This window comes from Glycine max, chromosome 20 (genome assembly GCF_000004515.6).
Source record: "Glycine max cultivar Williams 82 chromosome 20, Glycine_max_v4.0, whole genome shotgun sequence".
Lineage (NCBI taxonomy): Eukaryota > Viridiplantae > Streptophyta > Magnoliopsida > Fabales > Fabaceae > Glycine > Glycine max.
Genome location: NC_038256.2, coordinates 5,883,160 through 5,904,899, shown reverse-complemented (window position 1 = coordinate 5,904,899; position 21,740 = coordinate 5,883,160). Strand labels below are relative to the sequence as shown.

General features: G+C 37.8%; 1 protein-coding gene and 1 non-coding gene across 2 annotated transcripts; one reads left to right on the top strand and one right to left on the bottom strand.

The window, feature by feature from the left end:
• The first annotated feature begins 2,032 nt into the window (after positions 1 to 2,032).
• On the top strand, positions 2,033 to 2,139 carry LOC113000841 (small nucleolar RNA R71). The gene has a single exon (XR_003266162.1). It is a non-coding gene; the product is annotated as a small nucleolar RNA R71 (small nucleolar RNA).
• Positions 2,140 to 6,542: 4,403 nt separating this feature from the next.
• LOC102661745 (AT-hook motif nuclear-localized protein 16) lies at positions 6,543 to 7,051 on the bottom strand. The gene is made up of 2 exons (XM_006606613.1): positions 6,833 to 7,051; positions 6,543 to 6,755 (listed from the first exon to the last, which is right to left on the bottom strand). Exons 1-2 carry the CDS (start codon positions 7,049 to 7,051, stop codon positions 6,543 to 6,545), a joined length of 432 nt encoding a protein of 143 aa, XP_006606676.1.
• Between the last annotated feature and the right edge of the window lie 14,689 nt (positions 7,052 to 21,740).

The following is a 21,740-nucleotide window of genomic DNA, read 5'->3' as shown; positions in this document are numbered from 1 at the left end:
TCTGGTGTGGCCGGCTGGATAGTGGTAGAAAGAGATGGTTTCTCAGCCTGTACCTCATAAAGAAAGTCAGAAGTATGTGTACTTCCTGAAACATGGTTAGTTCTATCTGACTTTATAAAATCAATCTTAAGAGTTAAAACATCAGCAGACATGTAATCAATATCAGTTTCAGATTCACTCTCAGCATCAAATTCAACCATATGATCAAGTATAAGTTCAGATTCAATGCATGAAGAGTGACAGGCATGCAGATTAGAATGAAGATCAGTCATGTATTCATCAATAATATGGTCAATTATTTCAACACGAAATACAGAAAGATCTTCGGATGGGTGTTTCATAGCATCAAGAATATTAAAATGAAAGTTCTATCACCAAACTCCATAGATAGTGTGTCTGCATATACATCTATCTTAGTTCTAGCAGTTTTCATAAAAGGTCTGCCTAGAATGATGGGAACTGATCCTTCAGAAAATCCCTCCTCCATATTCAAAATATAAAAATCAACAGGGAAAATCAGTTCACCAACTCTAACTAGGACATCCTCTATGAAACCAGCGGGATAGGTAACACTTCTATTAGCTAAATGAATTACCACATCAGTTGACTGCAAAGGACCAAGAGATAGAGAATTAAAAATAGACAGAGGCATCACACTAACAGAAGCTCCTAAATCTAGCATGGCATTATCAAACTTATTGTTCCCTATAATACAAGGTATGTTGAATGTACTTGCATCTTTACATTTTTCAAGGATTTGGGGAACAGATTTGCCAATCAATGCAGAGACATTTCTGCCCATACTAATTCTTTCACTTCCTTTAAGCTTCTGCTTATTAGTGCACAGCTCCTTCAAGAATTTAGCATATCTTGGAATTTGCTTTATTGCATCCAGCAGAGGTATGCTTACCTCTACTTTTCTAAATGTTTCCAAGATCTCCTTCTCTGTCTCTTCCATTTTTTTGTTGGAAATTGCTCTTGGAGGGAATGGAAGAGGGATATGCTGCTTCTCTTTAGAATCACCTGCATAGAAATTGTTAGGCAACTTACTCTTTAGATTTTTGTCATCATCTTTTTCTGGAGTAGAGTGAGGTTGGGCAGGTTCATTTGCGGATGGGGAAGATGTTGCTGGTTGAGGTTCTTGACACTGCTTTCCCGACCTCAATGCAATGACACTCACATTTTTGGGATTTTGGACAAATTGAGAAGGTAATCTATCAGAATTCTAGAACTGTTGTTGATTTAACTGTGTAGCCAATTGTCCCATCTGATTAGTTAAGCTCTGAATGGAGGCTCTGGTCTCTTGTTGAAACTGCATGTTTTGCATCGTCATTTGCCTCACAAGTTCTTCAAGGGAAGGTTGCGGAGGAGCCTCAACTGTTTGCTATTTCTAGGGTTGTTGCTGTTGTTGCTACTGGATTGGTGGAGGAACTTATGGTCTGCTTATGCCAACAACATTTTGAAAATAAGGCTATTATTGTTGTTGCTACTGTTGTGAAGGATTCGACCATCTAAGGTTGGGATGATTCCTCCACCCGGGATTGTACCTGTTGTTGGAGAGGTCATAATTGTTCTGTTGTGGCTGATTTTGCTGTTGAGGTTGAGGAGGTCTGTTGTAGATGTTTGCAGCATAAGCTTCAGGCTGTTCAATTGCTTCAAATTGTTGCACAGAAGGGCAAAGGTCTGTGTGGTGGTCGGCAGAAGAGAATAAACCACAGAGTCTGGCGACAGGTGTAGATTTTTGATTCATGGCCAGTTGGTTACCAGGTTAACCAAGGCATCTAGTTTACCTTCAAGCTTCTTAGTCTCACCTGATGAAGATGAATTCGTGGCTACTTCATGCACTCCTCTAATGACAATAACATCATTTCTGGCACTAAGTTGCTGGAAGTTGGAAGTCATCTTCTCAATTAAATTTCTGGCTTCAGAAGGGGTCATGTCTCCAAGGGCTCCACCACTGGCAGCATCTATCATACTTCTCTCCATGTTACTGAGTCCTTCATAAAAATATTGGAGGAGAAGCTGCTCAGAAATCTGGTGGTGAGGGCAATTGGCACATAGTTTCTTAAATATCTCCTAGTATTTATATAAGCTCTCTCCACTGAGTTGTCTAATGCCTGAAATATCCTTTCTGATGGTCGTGGTCTTGGAAGCAGGGAAATTTTTTTCTATGAATACTCTCTTGAGGTCATCCCAGCTCATGATGGACCGTGGAGCAAGGTAATAAAGCTAGTCCTTTGCCACTCCCTCTAAAGAATGAGGAAAGGCCTTCGGAAATATGTGATCCTCCTGGACATTTGGGGGTTTCATGGTGGAGCAGACAATATGAAATTCTTTCAGAAGTTTGTGTGGGTCTTCACCTGCAAGGCCATGAAACTTTGGAAGCAAATGGATCAGTCCAGTTTTAAGAACATATGGGACATCCTCATCAGGGTATTGGATGCACAAGATTTTGTAGGTGAAATCAGGTGCAGCCATTTCCCTTAAAGTCCTTTCACGGGGTGGAGGTTGTGCCATGTTTTCAGAATGTTCAAAACAATAATGCTCAAAATCACCAATAACAGAATGCTTAGGATGCTCAAAAGGTACTAAATGACGTCTAATTAATCTATGAAATGTCGTATCTATCTCAGGATCAAAGGGTTGTAAATCAGATGGATTGCCTCTAGTCATACACTATATTCAGCATGCACAGCTAATTGCCTTCTTATACAAGTAATAGTGTAGGTTTGAATTACAGCTACCATTAAATGATATCCAAATGACTTGAAATTTTGTGAGCAACCTTATAAAATGATGAGAAGATAGCACAAAAACTTTCAAACAAAAATTCAAAGTCTAACTATAGAAGCTAAAAATGATAAGTTGAGAAAAATAAGAGAATAATACTTGGAAAATAAAAAACTTTTGACAAAATCAAAATTTTTGGAAGAAAGAGAGCGTAGCCGGCCTGCGGCGGCCCACAGCATGGGAAATTTTTTTCTACCCCAAATACATATATAATAATAGCGATTCTGATAACCGGAGCAAAAGTTATGGCCGTTTGAAGTTTTGACAAAAATCAAATTTGTTACTTTTTTGGAACTTTCAAATCTGACCAAACTAAGGGCTCCAACTATTTTTCCCACAAAATATGGATCAAAAGTGACCACAAAAAATTTCAGCCAAAAATAACAACTATAGCTACCAAAACAAAAAATCCTAATTAATTCAGCAAGGGTGGTCTCTAAAATCTGTCGCTAAGGGATTTCCACTACTACCTTGTTTTCCAGTTCAACAAACCTGGTCGCTAAATTCGTCGCAAAACACTATTCACAGCAAAACACCAAAACTGAAATAGGTGAAGCGCTGAACAGAAAAACGAAAACAGAACACACAATAAACAAAATAACAAGGTACTAAACAATACTAACACAACACTAACACAACACGAAAGAATTAAACACTAACACAAGAATTAAACACTAATACGATACTAGCTATTATGAACCTTTCGACACTGCTCTCCGGCAACAGCGCCAAATTTGATCGAGGCCGTACCCGAATCAAATAAACATTAAAATGCAGTAACTAGGAAGTGATCCTAGGTCATTTCCCAACGAGCAATGATACACCAAATGTTCATAACAAATAGTAGGAAAATAGTAACAAATTGGGGGGGGGGGGGTGTTGTTTGCTTTTGTAAATTAAACAGCGAGTAAAATTGAATGAGAAAATATCATAATTAAAATACGTTGTTTCCCCATGATTCACAAGCAAGTCTCTTATCCTAGGTTGCGAGAATTTATCCTTTATCAATTTAACCACTTAATCCAACCCTAAATTAAATTACTAAGCGAAATTTAACATAAGACATTCATTATGTGATTAAGCAACACATACACCAATTATTCATAAATGATCATTAAGCATGAACGTAAATTAAGCGCAAAGACAATTAATCAATCACTAAGCATGCATAAATTAATAGCAACAAATTCAAAGTAATTAGTGAAGAGGAAAACTGAACAAAATTTAACATTAATAATAGAACCTCAAAGAGAACTGTGTTTGATCCTCAAGAGTAAACAACGCTGGAAACTTAGCCTTCCATTAATCAATAGAGAATGAAATTATAGATTGAAGAACAAAATTTTATTGATAAAACTAAAAGTTAGAACTTGAATTGCCAAAAACAAAAAAAAGGAGAAAGAGAAGAGAGGAACCTAAACTAGAACCTTGGTGCTGTTATATAGTTTTCCAGCCCCAAAGCTTACAAATCTATTTTAAATCCAAGCCCATAAATAAAATAAAATCAAATCTAGATAAGATAAGATAAGATCTAGATGAAATAATATCTAGATAAGATAAAGTCTAGATAAGATAAAATTTTTGTAGAATAAAATAGGCTGCCCTCTTCAAGTTCAAGCCCAATTCTAGATTCAAGCCCAATGCTTCATTAATTCCTAAAATTAGATTAAAAATATCAAATTAGTTGAATGGGCCCAAATAATAAAACTGTCTAATTAATTTGACAATTAAGATTAATCAGTACTTAAAATGGTGCAGAAAAAGGATTAAGAAATTGGAGAAAATAATGACACATCAAACTCTAAATATAACATTTACACCGTACGAAGGTCATAGAGACATAAAAGGAAATAAAGGAGGTAGTACCCCAAGATGTAATTTCTTTTATTATGGGTCAAATTTCTTTTTTTATTATGGGTCAAATTTGGTATCCAGTCTAATAATATTTCACTTTGCTTTTTTTTTAAAAAAAAAGGAACATCATTTATTTTTAATAAAATTGTTAAATCATATAAATAGATTCATAAAGTTGATGGTTACTTTCAAGTAAACATTTGATCATATGTTAAGTAAATAATAAAAGCATATATACCATTAAAAATATTAATTAATACATTTTAATAAATAATATTATTACTTGATACTAAAAAATCATAAAAAGAATCTATTATAATATAATGGCGCCAAAGCATGTAGTTTACACACCCACACACTAAACTTGAGTATATTTTTTTAATTTGGGTACGTCATATTTGAATAAACCATTGTGAAGGTTAATATCTATTAAAGTAGATTATTTAAACCATGAGATGGATGAAACTAGACAGTGGAATGCGAGATATGTGTCACAACAGTCAAATCGTTGTGGTAAGAAACGTGACACAACATAAATTGTCATAAATTTATATTATTTAAGTCAATTTATTTGAACAGAGTTATTAAGCCTTATATTTATAATGAAAAAAAAAATCTGAATCCATGATACATATGATATTAATTAAAGAACTAAAAACATTTTAAATAATTATAGTTTTAATGAAATGCAAGACACTTTAAAACGGAAATGGTGTAAGGATTTGTAATAAGAACAAAAAAGAGAAGAAAATTCATGAACTGTGCACACAACGGAATAATGAAAGCAACTTTTGAATTGTGCATGTTATAGTCAAGTCGGATTATAGGTCATTTCTTTAAAACACCATGCTCATATGACATAGTTTGTTCTCATTGGGCATTTTCATGTTCAACATTAGAGACATTTAATTGAACCCTACCTTAGACAACAACAGAACAAAGAAACAATAACAATGCTATGGAATTCCATAACTACCCACAGACACACACTAAAATCAGCAACACACGTAGTACATGTCCAATGGCAGAACAAGTTGAAATTTGAAACTTCCATTAACATTCTCACACAAAAACTATAACTTTAACCACCTACACCATCCAAGCACTCAAGGAGAATTCTGAAAACATAGAACAAATGAAAGTAAATTAAACATATTAACTAAAAAAAGAAGAAAAAAATGGCATCGAACAAATTTATAAATATAGAAACTATCTACCAACCAATGATTTATAAGTATAAACACCCATTTAATCTAAATACTCATTTAGTATCTCATTTTTTCCTTGTTATCTTTCCTTTCTATTACACTATTGATCATTTATCACATTATTACTCCTTCTACATCTTTCTCGTTTAAGGTCTAGACTAACAAATTTTACACCACTCATTCCAACAAATAACACCAATAAATTACTCAATAAGAATTCTGAAAATCATCATGCACCTCCATAGAAGATATTTATTTTCCACAAACTCACAATTCTCAGGAAGACAAAAAATCACATTAATGAAAATTAAATTTATTAAAATTAGAAGCAATAATCAGTCGAAAAAATTCTTTTAATATTGGTAATTGAAACACGCAAGATGACACATAACTCTTCACCCAACACAAAAAACACCACCAGCATATAAAGCATTGTAGAGAACTCTCCTCTTATTCTGCCCCTATGACCTACTATTACAACTGACCAGAAATAAAATAAAACAAAATAAGATAAGAAAAAGTAAAAAATGACACATTCATAGACATCTCGGCTGCATTCATTTATTCGACATTTCCTTGCACCTATGTTGTCACTTTCACATCATTCGCACCCCGCGGACATTGGATCCCACCATGTTGAACAACAACAAGTCACCACGCCGACTTAAATCACTTGGATTATCGTTATAATTATACGTTGTTGTCATCATTGTTCCCTTCTTTGCCTTCAGAAATAAATTTGTAAATATTGGGTTTTTTGAAGGTGGAGACCATGAGGCTGACATTGTCACCAACAATGATGCTACCACCAATAAGTCCATCGAAGACCTGTCCATGAGATGTGCAAAGCTTGAACGCGAAAGAAAATGGAGGGGGATGGGTGGCTCCTGGGTGAAGGGTGTACTGGTTATTGTATAGGTAGAAGCCAGTGAGGGAGAGCAAGGTCAAGGGGCACCTTGTGGTGGGTTGCAAATGATCACATTCTTGATCATGCCAAAGGCATTGAGAACAGTGAGGCTAACATGGTCACAACAAGCAACATCAAGGATGGTCTCCATGACACCCTTGCCTGAAACAACGTTGATCGTGACAAGTTTCACAGAGGATTCAATGGGTTGGCAAATCGAGCGGGAGGTGGACTTGGGCTTGTTCTTAGAGCCATTTGGCCTGCCACATAACTTCTTGGAAATTGGGGCCATGAAATACTGATTGGTGATGGTAAAATGTTGGAGGTGGACAACGGTAGTCCAGAAGGTGGTCCCAAAGTGATATGAGTTTTGAATTAGAGGAGAGAGAATTTGGGTGAAGCAGATTGCAATGAAGAGGTATACGAAGTAAAAGAAATACAAGGAAAAGTTGAAAAAAGTATATGAGGTGGCTGAGGGAAAAAATGAAATGTTCTTAGTGACACAGAAAGAGAAACATCTAGACTAACCAAAATGCAAAAGACTTGGTTATAATTTGTGAAACATTGCTTGTGGGGGATTTATAGTGTGGCAGTGGAGGTGACATGTCTTAAGAGGATGGGGAGATAGAAATCCAGGGGCCTTGTGAGGAAGGTGCTGGATTAAGTGGCCTCAGAATAATTAAGAAGGGAGGGGGGTTGAATTAATTATTAATGTGTCTTGACTAATTAAAAATTTATCCTTCTTAATATTACTAGATTCAATTAGGCTTTACTACTAAGTTATGAGAAAGTAAAGAACAAAAATAATAACTTAGACAAAAGTAAAGTGGAAATAAAAAGTGCACAGCGGAAAAGTAAAGAATGTAGGGAAGAAGAAGACAAACACAAGATTTATATTGGTTCGGAAACAACCCGTGCCTACATTCAGTCCCCAAGCAACCACCGGTTCTTGAGATTTCCAATAACCTTGTAAAATCCTTTCCAATAACCTTGATCCATAAGGGATGTACCCTCCCTTGTTCTCTTTGAACAACCAAGTGGATGTACCCTCCACTTGAACTGATCCACAAGAGATGTGCCCTCTTTTGTTCTCAGTATTACAACCCAAGTAGATGTACGCTCTACTTGTACCACAAAGGATGTACCCTCCAATGTGTTAAGACAAAGAATTCTTAGGCGGTTAGTTCCTTGAATCTTTGTAAGGGGAAACAAAAGATATCCCAGGCGGTTAGTCCTTTGAAATCTTTTGTTTAAAGGGAAGAGGAAGAATCAAAAGAATTCTCAGGCGGTTAGTCCTTTGAATCTTTTGGCAAGAGAGAGAAGGAATGAAGAAGAAGAATAACACAAGTTTTTGGCCAATGAACTTTTCTTGAATGAATGAATGAAATCTGAAAGTTGTTTCTATAAAATTCGAGTCATGGTCACATATTTATAGTCATTTGATGACTCAAGTTAAAAGTTTATGACTCTCGGCAATTTCTTCAAAACTAGTCACTTTTTAAAAGTTGTGACTCTTTTGAAAACTAGTCACTTTAAAAGTTGTGACTTTTAAAAAATCTTCAGAAACTAGTCACTTTAAGAATTGTGACTTTTGGTAATTTGTTTTTCAAAATAAGTCACTGGTAATCGATTACCCTTGTAGTGTAATCGATTACACATCAACAGATGTGACTCTTCATGTTTAAATTTGAAAACCAACGTTTAAAAACACTGGTAATCGATTACAGGTATTGTGTAATCGATTACACAAGTTTGAAATGATTTGAAAATGTTTTATCACAAGTTGTGACTCTTGAAATTTTAAATCTAACGTTTTAAAATATTGATAATCGATTACAGCTTTGTAAATCAGTTTGAAAAGAATGTTGGCTACTGGTAATCGATTACTACCTTCTGGTAATCGATTACCAAAGAGTAAAACTCTTGGTAAAAGATTTTTCTTTGAAAAATTCTCTTGAACAACATTGTGCTATTCAATATTTTGAAAAACTCTTTTAATGCTTATCTTAATTGAGTCTTCTCTTGAATCTTCACTTTAATCTTGATTCTTGAAACTTGCTTTGATTGAACGACTCTTTGATTCTTGATTCTTGACTTGAGTCTTTGGCATCATCAAAATAAACTTGGAAAATATTGCTTCCACAGAAGGTTTTATGTATGGAGAGGCTGTATGAGGGGCTTTGAAAGTGGGGTCTCTTTTTTACAATAATGCTACAAAAGATTTCAATGTTTCAACATATTTATTATAAAAAAGGTAATATAATTTAAGGTTGGTAAAGTCAAATATTTTGATAACATTTACTGAACTTTATGAGCAAAGTAATCTACTTTTATTATAAAATAAGTAATATAATAAAATGAGGAATTTCACTTATTATTTTTTAATGTATTATTTAATTATGTCAAAGTTAAATTAGACTCATTAATTATTATTGAGGATGTAGATCAACTAATGTGGGGTTAGTCTAACTTAATAGTCTCAAGTTTAATTCCTAGTAATATAACATTGTAGGCTTGCGATAGATTCTTTAATAGATTCTTAAGTTGTATCGACTAGTTTTGTTCTAGTGTTTGTGTAAGATTCTAGATTCTCCTTGTTTGAATATAATAAAAAATTTCTTAGAAAGTTCCTACTTCATGGAAGCTTGGTCATAATGATATAGACTTTGTAGGCTATACATGTGTGCTTTTGTTTCTTCTCTGACTTTTTTTTTTTATTTCTCATCATCATGTAAAGAGAATTCTCAATCTATAGGATGGAGTTTAAGTCGTCAAACATTAAAGGACAATAAATTCACACTTCTCCAATATTTAATGCCTAATATTATATTGAAGCGAGGCAAAGTAAACAAAGAGGTGTTAGACTAAGTTTTTTAACCTGTGATGTTACAAACTACAAAACGAAACACAGGTCATTAACAAAATGCAAAAAAACAAAAATCAAAATGTACCTCCAGCCATTGCCATGAAAAAGCTACCTTGTTTTGGTTTTTCCAAGCTCTCACTCTCTCTATAAATGGTGTATCAAACAAAATTAGAAGAGGTGAGCTCAGGGACCAAATACATGTGTTATATATAGGCATTCTACCATCAAGAATACATCTCGTAGCCATTACAACTCATTAGTAGTCATTACCACCCATTAGTAACCATTCAATATTTGGTTTCTCAATTCCAAAACTGATGGAGCATTTTATTTTCCAAAACGTATAGACCAAATTATTACATTCTCCCACTTGGTTCAAACATTTTGACTCATTGATTAAAATAAGTCAATGCTTAATCTTCTTAAGAAATGAATATACAAAACATAGTGATAGTTCCTCTTATAACGAGTAATATCATCCATGTATTACAATATGCTCAATTTCCCAAGCAGTATAGTCAAAGTGGTAATAAAACTCAATGACTAAACCCAATGTTTATTCTTGGTCCAAAACATAATTGTTCTCAAATAAATCAATGCGCACCTGAATGAGAAAATATCACAACATAAAAGTTTCAACTCTAACTTGTATGTATACAATCAAAAAGTGGAACCAAGTCTCATTCTTTCTACATGATCCTTGAATTTAAATAGTGGCATGCCCTTAGTTAAAGGATCAATGATCATCAACTCAATGCTTATAAGCTCAATGACCACTTTCTTGTCTTTTACTCTTTCTCTAATGGCTAAGTACTTAATGTCGATGTGCTTACTTCAACTTCCACTTTTGTTACTCTTAGCCATAAAGACAGTAACTGATTTACCATAGAAAATTCTCAAAGGTCTTGAAATAGTATAACTATCTTCAGCCCAGAAATGAAACTCTTAAGCCATACACCATGTGATGTAACCTCAAAACAAAAGGCAAACCCAGCTTCCATCATAAAAGTAGCAGTCAAAGTCTGCTTAACACTCCTCCATGAAATAGCTCCACTAGTCATCACGAAAATGTACCTAGATGTTGATTTGTGTGAGTCAACACAGCCAGCAAAGTCTGAGTTTGAATAACCAATCACATCTAGTGATGCAATCTTACCTCGTAAGGGCATTGGATAGAAGACTCCAAGTAAATTGGGCCAGAGATCCAAGGGAAGGCCCTAGGGTTCTCATGAGCCTTAGGGTAGATTTCGGGCCCATGGGCTAAGTATGAGCGCGGTTATCTATGTAAATATTTGAATAAGTTTTTCCTTCTTTTGGGCCTTGTATTTTGGTCATTCTTGTAGTATAAGGTTTTAGCTTTGTATTTGAGGGCATTTTGGGTAGTCTTTGTAGTAAGGACTTTTTTTTTTGTATTTTCATGTATTTTGTCAAGGAGGTGAGCTTAGTTTTTAGATGGGTGTGTGTCATACCCTAATTTCGTCCGGGGATTATTACTTGATGACATGCAACCTTTGGTTAGCCGCTTTGAGATTACTTGGCCTCCTTTGTTGCACAAAAAAATGAAGTCCCGAGACGTGTCAGAAATCAAAAGGAAACAGGCTTACGCGATCCGTGAAATTCCGTAATGTGGCAGAAATCGAAGAGAGGTGTTTTTGCGTAATCCGTGAGTTTCCGTAACTTCTTCGAAAGCTAAAAAAGAGTAAATACATAATCCGTAAGGATTCGTAACCTTGCGGAAGGAAAATAAGTATCGTTACGAAATTCGTAAAGTTTTGTAACGTTACGGAAAAAGAATTACCAAAAAAAAAACAGAAGGGGGTGCATTTAGTAAAAAGGGAGGTACAAATAGCAATCTGGCCCACTTGGGCCTTCCAGATCCTTCCTCCAGAAGGCTGTTGCTTCTGGAGGAAGCAACCTTGCTCGCCTGGGCGAGCTGGGTGGCAAGCTCCTCCCCTATTTTGCTATAAATAGGGAGAGGAGTGAAGAAGAAAAGGGTTCAACCTTCTTGGCACTTCTTATTCTCTCGAAATTGCTGAGGAAAATTATTTCCGTGAAGAAAATCCAAGCCGAGGCGCTCGCTTCCATAACGTTTCCGTGAGTAATTACGCGAAGATTCTCGACCGTTCTTCAACATTCATCGTTCGTTCTTCGTTTTCTTTAGTCTTCAACGGGTAAGTTTCTCAAACCGAGCTTTTCAATTCATTCTATGTACCCGTGGTGGTCCACATTTTGTTTCATGTATTTTTATTCTCATTTTCATTCGCTTATTATACCCCCTTTTGACGTGCTTAAGTCATTTATTTAAGTCATTTCTCGCCTAATCTAAAAATAAAATAAATTTCCACCGATCGTTTGAATTGTATCATCCGTTAATTTCAGTTAAAATGAATTACGACCGTTCGGTCGTGCCGTAACCACGTTGGAAATAAGAAAAAAGGTAAAATAATAATATAATAATAAAAAAACACCTTTTAGTAAAATAAAGCGAAAAATCAATCGGACGTTTTCTCTTTGGGATTTCTCATTCTTAATTGAATTGACTGATAACTAAAACGAAACTAAGGCTAAAATCAACTCGCCTAGTCAAGCTCGTCCACAAAAAATAGGATTTGAAAGTTTTATCTCAGCTTTTCTTACCAAGTTAAATGGATCATTTTTAAAGGCCCAACACCTTTAAGTGATCACCTTTCAAGTAAAAAGAATCGCTTGATTCACGCTTAAGGAAGAACTACGTAGGTCTGATTTCCTCTTCGATGGAGGGTACGTAGGAGCAAGAGCCCCGCTTTTGTCGACCTCAAAAAATAAAAAGAAATAAAAGTTAAGATAACACAATTCCACAATTCTAAAAATAGGTTGTTGTCCTTTGAGACAAACGTGAGAGGTGCTAATACCTTCCTCAAGCGTAAATACAACTCCCGAACTTAGAATTTTCATTTTGACCAGTTTCCCTCGGTTTTTTTGACGTTTTCCACAAATAAACGTTGGTGGCGACTCCGCGCATCTTTCCTCCTTTGGAAAGCGCACCCGTGAGCCTCGCCTTCGCTCGCCCGCAAAAGGGCATGTTGCGACAGTTGGCGACTCCACTGGGGACTATTTTTGTGAGTTAGGCCTATTTTAAGGAATTGTGGATTTGTGAAACTTCGTGTGTGCATTTGTTGAACTGTGTAAAATGTAAATAATTGTTGTCTATTTCACATTCTTTACACTGCATTCTAAGCACCCACGGGTTTGAGTAAAAAAGGGGCCCTATACCCGGGTTCATGGGAATTTAAGGAGTGGAGGTGAATCTATCATCATGCTAGGTCTCCGACTTGCTTGATAATAGTGAAACTTCGTCTAGAGCTTTCTCTCTTTATAATGTGTTGTCGCTGGTATTCCATACCGCCACAATATTATTATCTTGGGTGATGATACCTCTAGAAAACAGCCGTGTGAGTTATGAATTGTTGGGGAGTAGTTATTAGAGACCTCTAGATATTGTCCTATAGGTTCCCAAATAGGGGCAAAGAGCAAACACGCTCTATGCCATTCGTTCTCATGCATTTTTTGGTAAATAGCACTAGTTTATAGTTTTGCTAGTGATGTTTGGTTTCTTTAGAGTAATACGTAACCTTTTTAATACTATGTTGAGGCGCCATCATGCCCAAAACGTAGCATTAAAGTTGGATCTCTGCAGTCTCGTATGTGTGAATTACCCCTTTGTGTTGTTTTCTTTCCGTTTCATGCATGCGCATCTGCATCATACCGTCACACATGCATTGTATGTGGGTCTCGTCTTTTGTCATGGGAGGCCGGAAGATCCATATCATCTTCTTAACTGCACACACGGGGCACTGCGCCCCCGAATGCGCAAGTAAGGAGAGATGATTTTCCGGACTCTCGTGTCCGTAAATGCATTCATATCATGTACCGCATAAACATCTCTTCAGCATCATAATGAACATATCGTTCCTGCATTTGTCCGTTATCACATTCCCATTTTGCATGAGTCATTGCATCATCATGCATATGCGTTCAACATACTTTTTGTTCTACATGTTTGCTCATACATGATCCTTGTATTTTCCTCTACAAAACAAAAACAAAAAAAAGGGGAAGCATGAAAATTCATGATGCATTCTTAGTTGCATGTGTTAGGTACCATGAGCCAACCATGTTGGGATCATAAACCCATTTCTAAAATTAAAAAAAAAAAACACACAAACAACAAAACAAAATGATTGAGCATGGTACCTAATGCGTGGTTAATTAAGAAAGGATGTCTCTTCGGGCATCTCAATCTCATAATTACATTTTCCATGCGTAGCATGCGTATTCTCGAGTCTTTCATCCCTATGAAATGTTGTTGAAGTATTGGCGATCAAAATTGCCATTCCCTGGGTTATGGGGTTGAACCAAGCTCGTGCTTTTACGAAAAGGTTCATCAAGTCAAGTTGAAGCATGGAAGTAACCATCTTGCAAAAAAATTGGGGCAAAAGATGGATCGGGTTACATCACTGCTTCGTCTACTGCCAAACACATTTAGGACTATTAATGTCCTTGTTACTTCCAGTTTCACCTTGACGAAGATGTCATGGACCATGTTGAAAATCTAAATTGATTCAACCCCATATCCAGTGTAAAAATTTGCAATACTTCAATTGTGCATCATTCGCATACATCCATGTTTTTCATTGGTTGCATTGCTCATTGCATTCTTTCCTTGAAAAAAAGAGAACCTAATCATTGTTATAAAAAAGAAAAAAAAAGCATGCTTTACGGTGCCCTCACCGAACCTGTGCTAGAGCTAGAGTAATGGGTAAAGTGGAGGAGGTACAAGAGTAGATGGAGGCCGACATGGAGGCCATGAAAGAGCAAATGGCCGCAATGATGGATGCCATGATGAGCATGAAGAAGATAATGGAAGCCAATGCGATTGCAATTGCCGTTACCAGCATTGTTGCTAAGGTGAACCCGACGTCCCCATCTGGCATCAATGAATCATCCAACCTCAGATATGGTAGGCAAAGATTTGGGAAGTATGGGCGGCCCCCATGATGTGCAAATTCAAAACGAGCACGCCTTCCCACCATATGGCTTGCCTCTCAACTATACGCCACCCAATGTGGCATACACTCCCAATAAGAATGTCAATAACTCCACTCCTATACCCATTGAGAGCCAACAACCCCAAACTGATCATGCACATGTCTCTTAAACCGTCGGAGAGACATATGAAATTCCCCACCACAATCTAGCCGACTTTGAGCCTTGCCTCGGATATGCCAGTGAAGGGCAAGCAGTTGGTGGTATACCCCTACAAAACCCTTTGGAGGGACCTCGGTATCATCCCCAACTACACCTCTTGCAAGTAAAAACCCTCATGCTATGGCAGAAATGGGAAAGTTGGATCATCTAGAGGAAAGGCTCAGGGCCATTGAAGGAGGTGAAGATTATGCCTTTGCCAACCTAAAAAAGTTGTTCCTAGAACCCAATATCATCACCCCTCCCAAGTTCAAGGTGCTGGACTTTGACAAGTACAAGGGGACTACTTGCCCCAAGAACCATCTAAAGATGTATTATCGGAAGATGGGGGCATGCGCAAAAGATGAGGAACTGCTGATACATTCCTTCCAAGAAAATCTAACAGGGGTAGCTGTTACCTGGTACACTAACCTGGAACCTTCTCGAGTCCACTCTTGGAAGGACCTAATGGTTGCCTTCATTAGACAGTATCAGTACAATTTTGATATGGTTCCAGATAGGATGCAACAACAGAACATGTGCAAAAAGGGGCACAGATCTTTCAAAGAATACGCCCAAAGGTGGAGAGACCTGGCAGCTCAAGTGGCACCTCAATGACGGAGAAAAAATGATAATGATAGTAGACACATTACCAGTATTCTACTATTAAAAGATGGTGGACTACACACCTTCAAGCTTTGATGATATGGTCTTCACCGACGAAAGGATCAAAGTGAGTCTAAAAAGAGGCAAATTTGATCATCATACTTTGATAAATGCCAAAAAAAACTAGGGCAAGTGAAGAGGATGAGGATGAAGGAGAAGCCCGTGCTGTGACTGCCATTCCAATACAGCCAAGTTTCCCACCAACCCAACAATGTCATTACTCAGCCAATAACAAACCTTCTCCTTACCCACCGCCCAGTTATCCACAAAGGCCATCCCTAAAATCAACCACAAAGCCTATCTACCGCACTTCCAATGACAAACACCACCTTTAGCGTAAACCAAAACACCAACCAAGAAATGAATTTTGCAGCGAGAAAGCCTTAGAATTCACCCCAATTCCAGTGTCCTATGCTGACTTGCTCCCATATCTATTTGATAATTCAATGGTAGGCATAACCCCAACCAAGGTTCATCAGCCTCCATTTCTCCGAGAATACGACTCGAACGCAATGTGTGCTTGTCATGGAGAAGCCCCGTGGCATTCCATTGAGCATTGTAGGTGCCTGAAGCGTAAGGTGCAAGGTCTAATTGATGCGGGCTGGCTGAAATTTGAGGAGAATCACGTGTAAATCCTGACATTGACAAGAGATGCCACACATGGGGCAATTTTGAAAGCTGTTGTTAGATGTCTCTAATGACTCATCAGGATTTTCAAGTTTGTACCATTATTGTAAACCACAGTTACAATGAAATGGATGAAGTTGATATCTTTGTCCCTCATCCTCTCACAAACGCATCTTTGCTTATTCAAGTTTCACCGGAATGTGGGTGCAAGCCATTGGTCTGTTTGCTCAAGCGACCTGTGCTCCTGAGTTTGGACTTCCAAGACCGTTCAATCAGAGATTACTCATCTTGCACGTTGTTGGGGGCACCATAAAACAACGAGTAAAGTTCAAAACAAATAAGTTTCAAAATAAAAAAAAAAGTGTTCAAAAAGAAAAAAAGCATTTGATTGACTGTGTTTTCAAGACGTTCATGTGACCTCATTTTATCATCCTGGAAAGTTTGTCTTTTTAGAGAGAAGTGAGTTATCAAGAATAGGATGTTGGACAAATGGCCTCAGAAGGAGGGGGGGTTAAATTAAGATACAAAGACTATTCCCCAATTAAACTTTCACTCTCTCTTTTAGGATTAACAATGCACACAGGGACAACCCTTCCCTTGTGTTCAGGAATCCTTTACAACAAGAGACCCACGGTCTCTTAATCCCTTTTCAGAAATAAGAAGAAGAGAAGAAGAAATCTCTCTTAAAAGAGATAGAATGTACAATGAAGATCAATCAAAATTCCTTATTGAATATGCAAGTGGTTGACCAAGGAATCTTTTTGAGAGGATAAGACATTTCAGTTCAGAAAAACTCTTAATCTTTTAAGAGGATAAAACTTTTTGGGCAATGAAAACTCCCTTTAAGTTCGTGTTTCCAAGTCACCTTTGATGGTCATTCATAAAAAATTTGAATAGGTGTGACTCTTGGCAATTATTTTCTGAAAATCCCCTCTGGTAATCAATTACACATTATAAATTTTGAATTCAAATTTCTAGTGATTGTGATAAACATTTTCAACTGCCGGTAATCGATTACCATAGAGAAAATCTCAATTTGAAATGATAGAATTCTTTGGTCAAACCTTTTGTATTTTCAATTTGGAAACTTCTTCCTAAAGATTCTAAAGATCAACTTGATCATATATCTTGATTTTCTTGGATTCTTGTCTTGAGTAAAACTTAGAAGCACTTGATCCTTTAGCATCATCAAGACATCAAAACATCTTGCTTCTACATAGGAGTCATTTGACTTAATCCATCAACTGAAAGATCCTTCAACTATTTCTCGTCCTTGGAAAATTCTTTTTGCAAGAATCAACTGCATCTTTCATTCTTCCTCACTGCGAGGTTGTGAAAACAAGACAACAATTGGTACCTCTAAGCCCTACACTGGGGCAATGAAAGGCCCCATGCATAAACCTCAAACGAACCTAGGGGCAGATTAGAAGTTCTCACCCAATAGGTTCCTTGCTACAAGGTCATGACGAAAGACAACGATTGTACCTCAAAGCCTTACACTGGGGCAATGAAAGGCACCATGTAAAAACCTCAAGCGAACCTAGGGGCAGATTAGAAGTTCTCACCGAATAGGTTCCCAGCTACAAGGTCATGACGAAAGATAACAATTGGTACCTCAAAGCCTTACACTGGGGCAATGAGGGGCATCGTGCATGAGCCTCAAGTGAACATAGGGGCAGATCAAAAGTTCTCACCCGTCAATGTTTTTAAACAAAAAAAAAGGGAGACAAGCCCTGAAATTTCAATAGATTGATTAAACGTCAAATGGCTCCATTGTCGTCACTCCAAAATGGACAAGTGACTAAATCAAACAGAATATACACTCTGAGGGAGTTCCCGGAGAGGTTTGCAAAGATAGGATAAAGTTGCATGAATTATCACCTTTTTCAAACGGACAGTCAATCTGTGTTTTCCAAAAAAAAAATCAAATCAAAATCAAAATCACAAAATAGGGAAACAATGTCATGAACATCGTACAACTTTCCATTGCATTGCATTGTTTCATATGAGGTCACCATTACCAAATTTCACGACAAAGGTTGCATACGTTTGCATCCCTAAAAATCATGTTAACTGCATAGATTTCCTACGTCTCGTGTCCAATCTTGTTGGATGACCGGCCCTCTCGATGAGTCGATCTCTTGCTTCTCATAAAGGTGGACCCTTGGGTACTAGTACCTATCACCTTTAGAGGACTATATGTCCTTGCCATCAGAGGACTGCACTTCCTCGCCTGCAGAGGGCTGCACGCCCTTGCCTTTAGAGGGCTACGCGTCCTCATGTTAACTGCATAGATTTCCTACGTCTTGTGTCCAATCTTGTTGGATGACCGGCCCTCTCGATGAGTCGATCTCTTGCTTCTTATAAAGGTGGACCCTTAGGTACTAGTACCTATCACCTTTAGAGGACTATATGTCCTTGCCATCAGAGGACTGCACATCCTCGCCTGCAGAGGGCTGCACGCCCTCGCCTTTAGAGGGATACGCATCCTTATTTTCAGTATGCTCCATATCCACACCTTAGGAGAATATAAGGTCCTTTGCCCTTAGATGCTTAATCGAGACTTGCGCTCCCAGTTAAGGGGCCAGTAGTTTCCTTTTATCAGTTCCTGGGCCACCCCTTGATATTGGAGGGCGACCAACTGTGCGAGCACATCCAGAGAGGGAGGCTATCACGCATCTAGTATGCATACCGGGGCAATTTCACCCGTGCCGCTGCAAAAAGACGACTATGGATCATGCGCACCAACATGAACACTTTTACATGGATATGGATGACGTTGCTATTTAGTAACATTCTGCCCGGTGACCACAATGCCAATCTCCCCCTGCAGATGTATCGGTTGGTCTGTGCCATCATGACATAGGTAAGTATGCACATGGTTCAATTGATTTATGATGTCATCTATTGTTTGCAGGGATCGCACCCACTAGACGCCCAGTGGGCCCGAAGAAGTCCAACAGGGCCCTGGGGTTTCCAGCTCTGGTTACGGGCCTCTATAGTCCTACAGGGTGCTCGTTCCCCCCGGCAAGGTCACGTCATCATAGGTAAGTATGCACATCACTCAACTGATTTCTGATTTCATCTATTATTTGCAAGGATCGCGCCTGCAAGACACCCAGTGGACCCGAAGAAGTCCAACAGGGTCTTGGAGTTGTCAAGCTCTAATTACGGGTCTCTGTCAGTTCTACAGAGTGCCTGTCACCTCCAGCAAGGGCATCAGGCCCCCTACTAATCGAGCTTTCATCAAGAAGTGTTGCGTCTCCAGGCAGGCGCAGGGCGAAACACCACAGCAGCCTGGGGATGGCCGACAGCGGGCAACAGACGCACCGCCATCACCTCTAGAGTTCGCCTTAGCTCATCCACAAAAAGGTTAGAGCGTTGCTTACGACCCATGGCCGACCAATAGGCGACCAAGTCCACAGCCAAAGGTAAGCGAAGTACTAGGTCCGTGACCGACAAGCCATCAAGCGTCCAGCTCAAGACGTTAAAGAAGCGCTACTAGGAGGCAAACTAGTACCTTTTAAAATCTCTGCTTGTTATTTGATCACCTTTGTTTCTCAAGTCATAGCAGGACACACCTAGTTGCTCATGATCCTAGGAATTTAAATAAAACAAGCACAACCTCGGAAGGTAGTCATAACTCACAAAATATATATATGTATGTTTAGGTAGCAAGATACCTTGAATATGCATGTATGTAGCAAAAATACTTCACAAAATATATATATGTATGTTTAGGTAGCAAGATACCTTGGATATTCATGTATATAGCAAAAATATCTCACAAAACATATATATGTATGTTTAGGTAGCAAGATACCTGGGACACGCATGTATATAGCAAAATACTTCACAAAAATATATGTATGTTTAGGTAGCAAAATACCTCATGGGAAAAAAGAGAGCAAAAAGAGAGCGAGCAAGAAAAGAATAAGAAGGAAGAAAAAAAATAGAAAATAAAAAATAATAAAGGTTGTCTAGCTAAAAAACAACATGCTTGTGAAAAGAGATAACTTCCAGCTTTTCTTTGAAAAATTTACTGATCATAACCAGTTTTTGAAAAAAAATGTGTATACACCTGAAGGGTGAGTACTGTGAAAATTTTCCCGAACGCCCAAAATGGACTCGGATGAATGCATGAGTTGATAAAAAACATATTTTGGAAACACTAGGTTGACTTAAGTAGGGAAAATGAATCCTGAGTCCTAGTGTCACATGGCCATAAAAACTTGATGCTTGAGTGTCCACATGGGTGCATGCATGACCAGTTTTGCATAAAATTTCCTAATCATCGTTGTTGCATATATATCATGGAAATAATGTAGGACATCTCCTTTATCCCCAAACCGCTGTCCAAACCCTGACATATATCATGACCAGCCGTTCTACAAGCCTTGAGCCAAAATCCCAACTTATCATAAACCTTGACCCAGGGTGAGAATGTCAATCCTTGCCCTCAGAAAACAAAAAAGAAAAATTCCCAATCAAAGAGTGGGAGAAAGCAAAAAAAAAAAAAGAAAGAAAAATTCTCGATCAAGGATCGGAAGAAAACAGAAGAAACATGCAGAAAGGTCTTTAGACCAGACAATATCTGAACAATACAGAATTGTCACCAAATAAACTAAAAAAAAGACAAGAAAAAGGAAACCACGACCTAAAGTGGTCCTCTCCCTTTGATTGCCAGCCAAAATCCTGTGCACTAGCGACTTTCTCGCCCCGCACTAAACAAAAACAGAAAAGGAGAAGGCAAAAACACTCAAAGCCAAAATTCCCCACCTAAAAACCATTCCCAAAATAAGTCCTATTGATCCATGATCACGCATGTAATCTTTCATTTGATAGGAAATGATTTGCAAAATCAAGTCATGACATATCTATGGTTCGGAATTAGGATAAAACACTTACCTGTGTGAGATTGATACACTTTGAGTGATTTTCTCCTATCTTTGCTAGACCCCGTGTTTCCTCTAAATGGTCGTTTAGAAACGAAATGCTAACATCCAAAATCTCATTTACGGTTATGAGAAAATTTCATCAGCATACTCTCCTTCCCCGATAGACACATTGTCTTTCATCCAAAAAGCATATGTTGCTCTAATCAGTTGGAAGATTTGTCTCTTTACTAAAGCATGTTCGCATTTTGGTGAAGAAAACACCGAGACTATTTTTAGTCTCACAGTTATCAAGAACTACGTAGGTCTGAGTTCCTCATCACAAATTGAGGATACGTAGGAGCAAAAGCCCTGCTTTTGTCAACCACCCCACTTTTTGTTACCGTGTCCCAAGAGACCGGTGGCATGCGGAGCCACATGACCGTGGGATCCCCAGATTCATGTTCTTTTATGTTTCATCCTTTATCATTTACATGACTTGAGGGACTAACGTTTGTTTTTTTGATGTCGCGATTGTCATTTGTTTTGTGCATATATTTTGTTTGGACTATTGCGTCGGTACTTGTTTCGTTGTTGTCAATAATGTTTGTTGAAATTCCAGAACCGTGTAGATTTTTTCATTTAGGAACGTCGTCCTAAAAATAAAATGAACCAAAAATCCTAATAAAAAGAAAGAAGCGTTGTGAATAAAAGTCATGTTCATA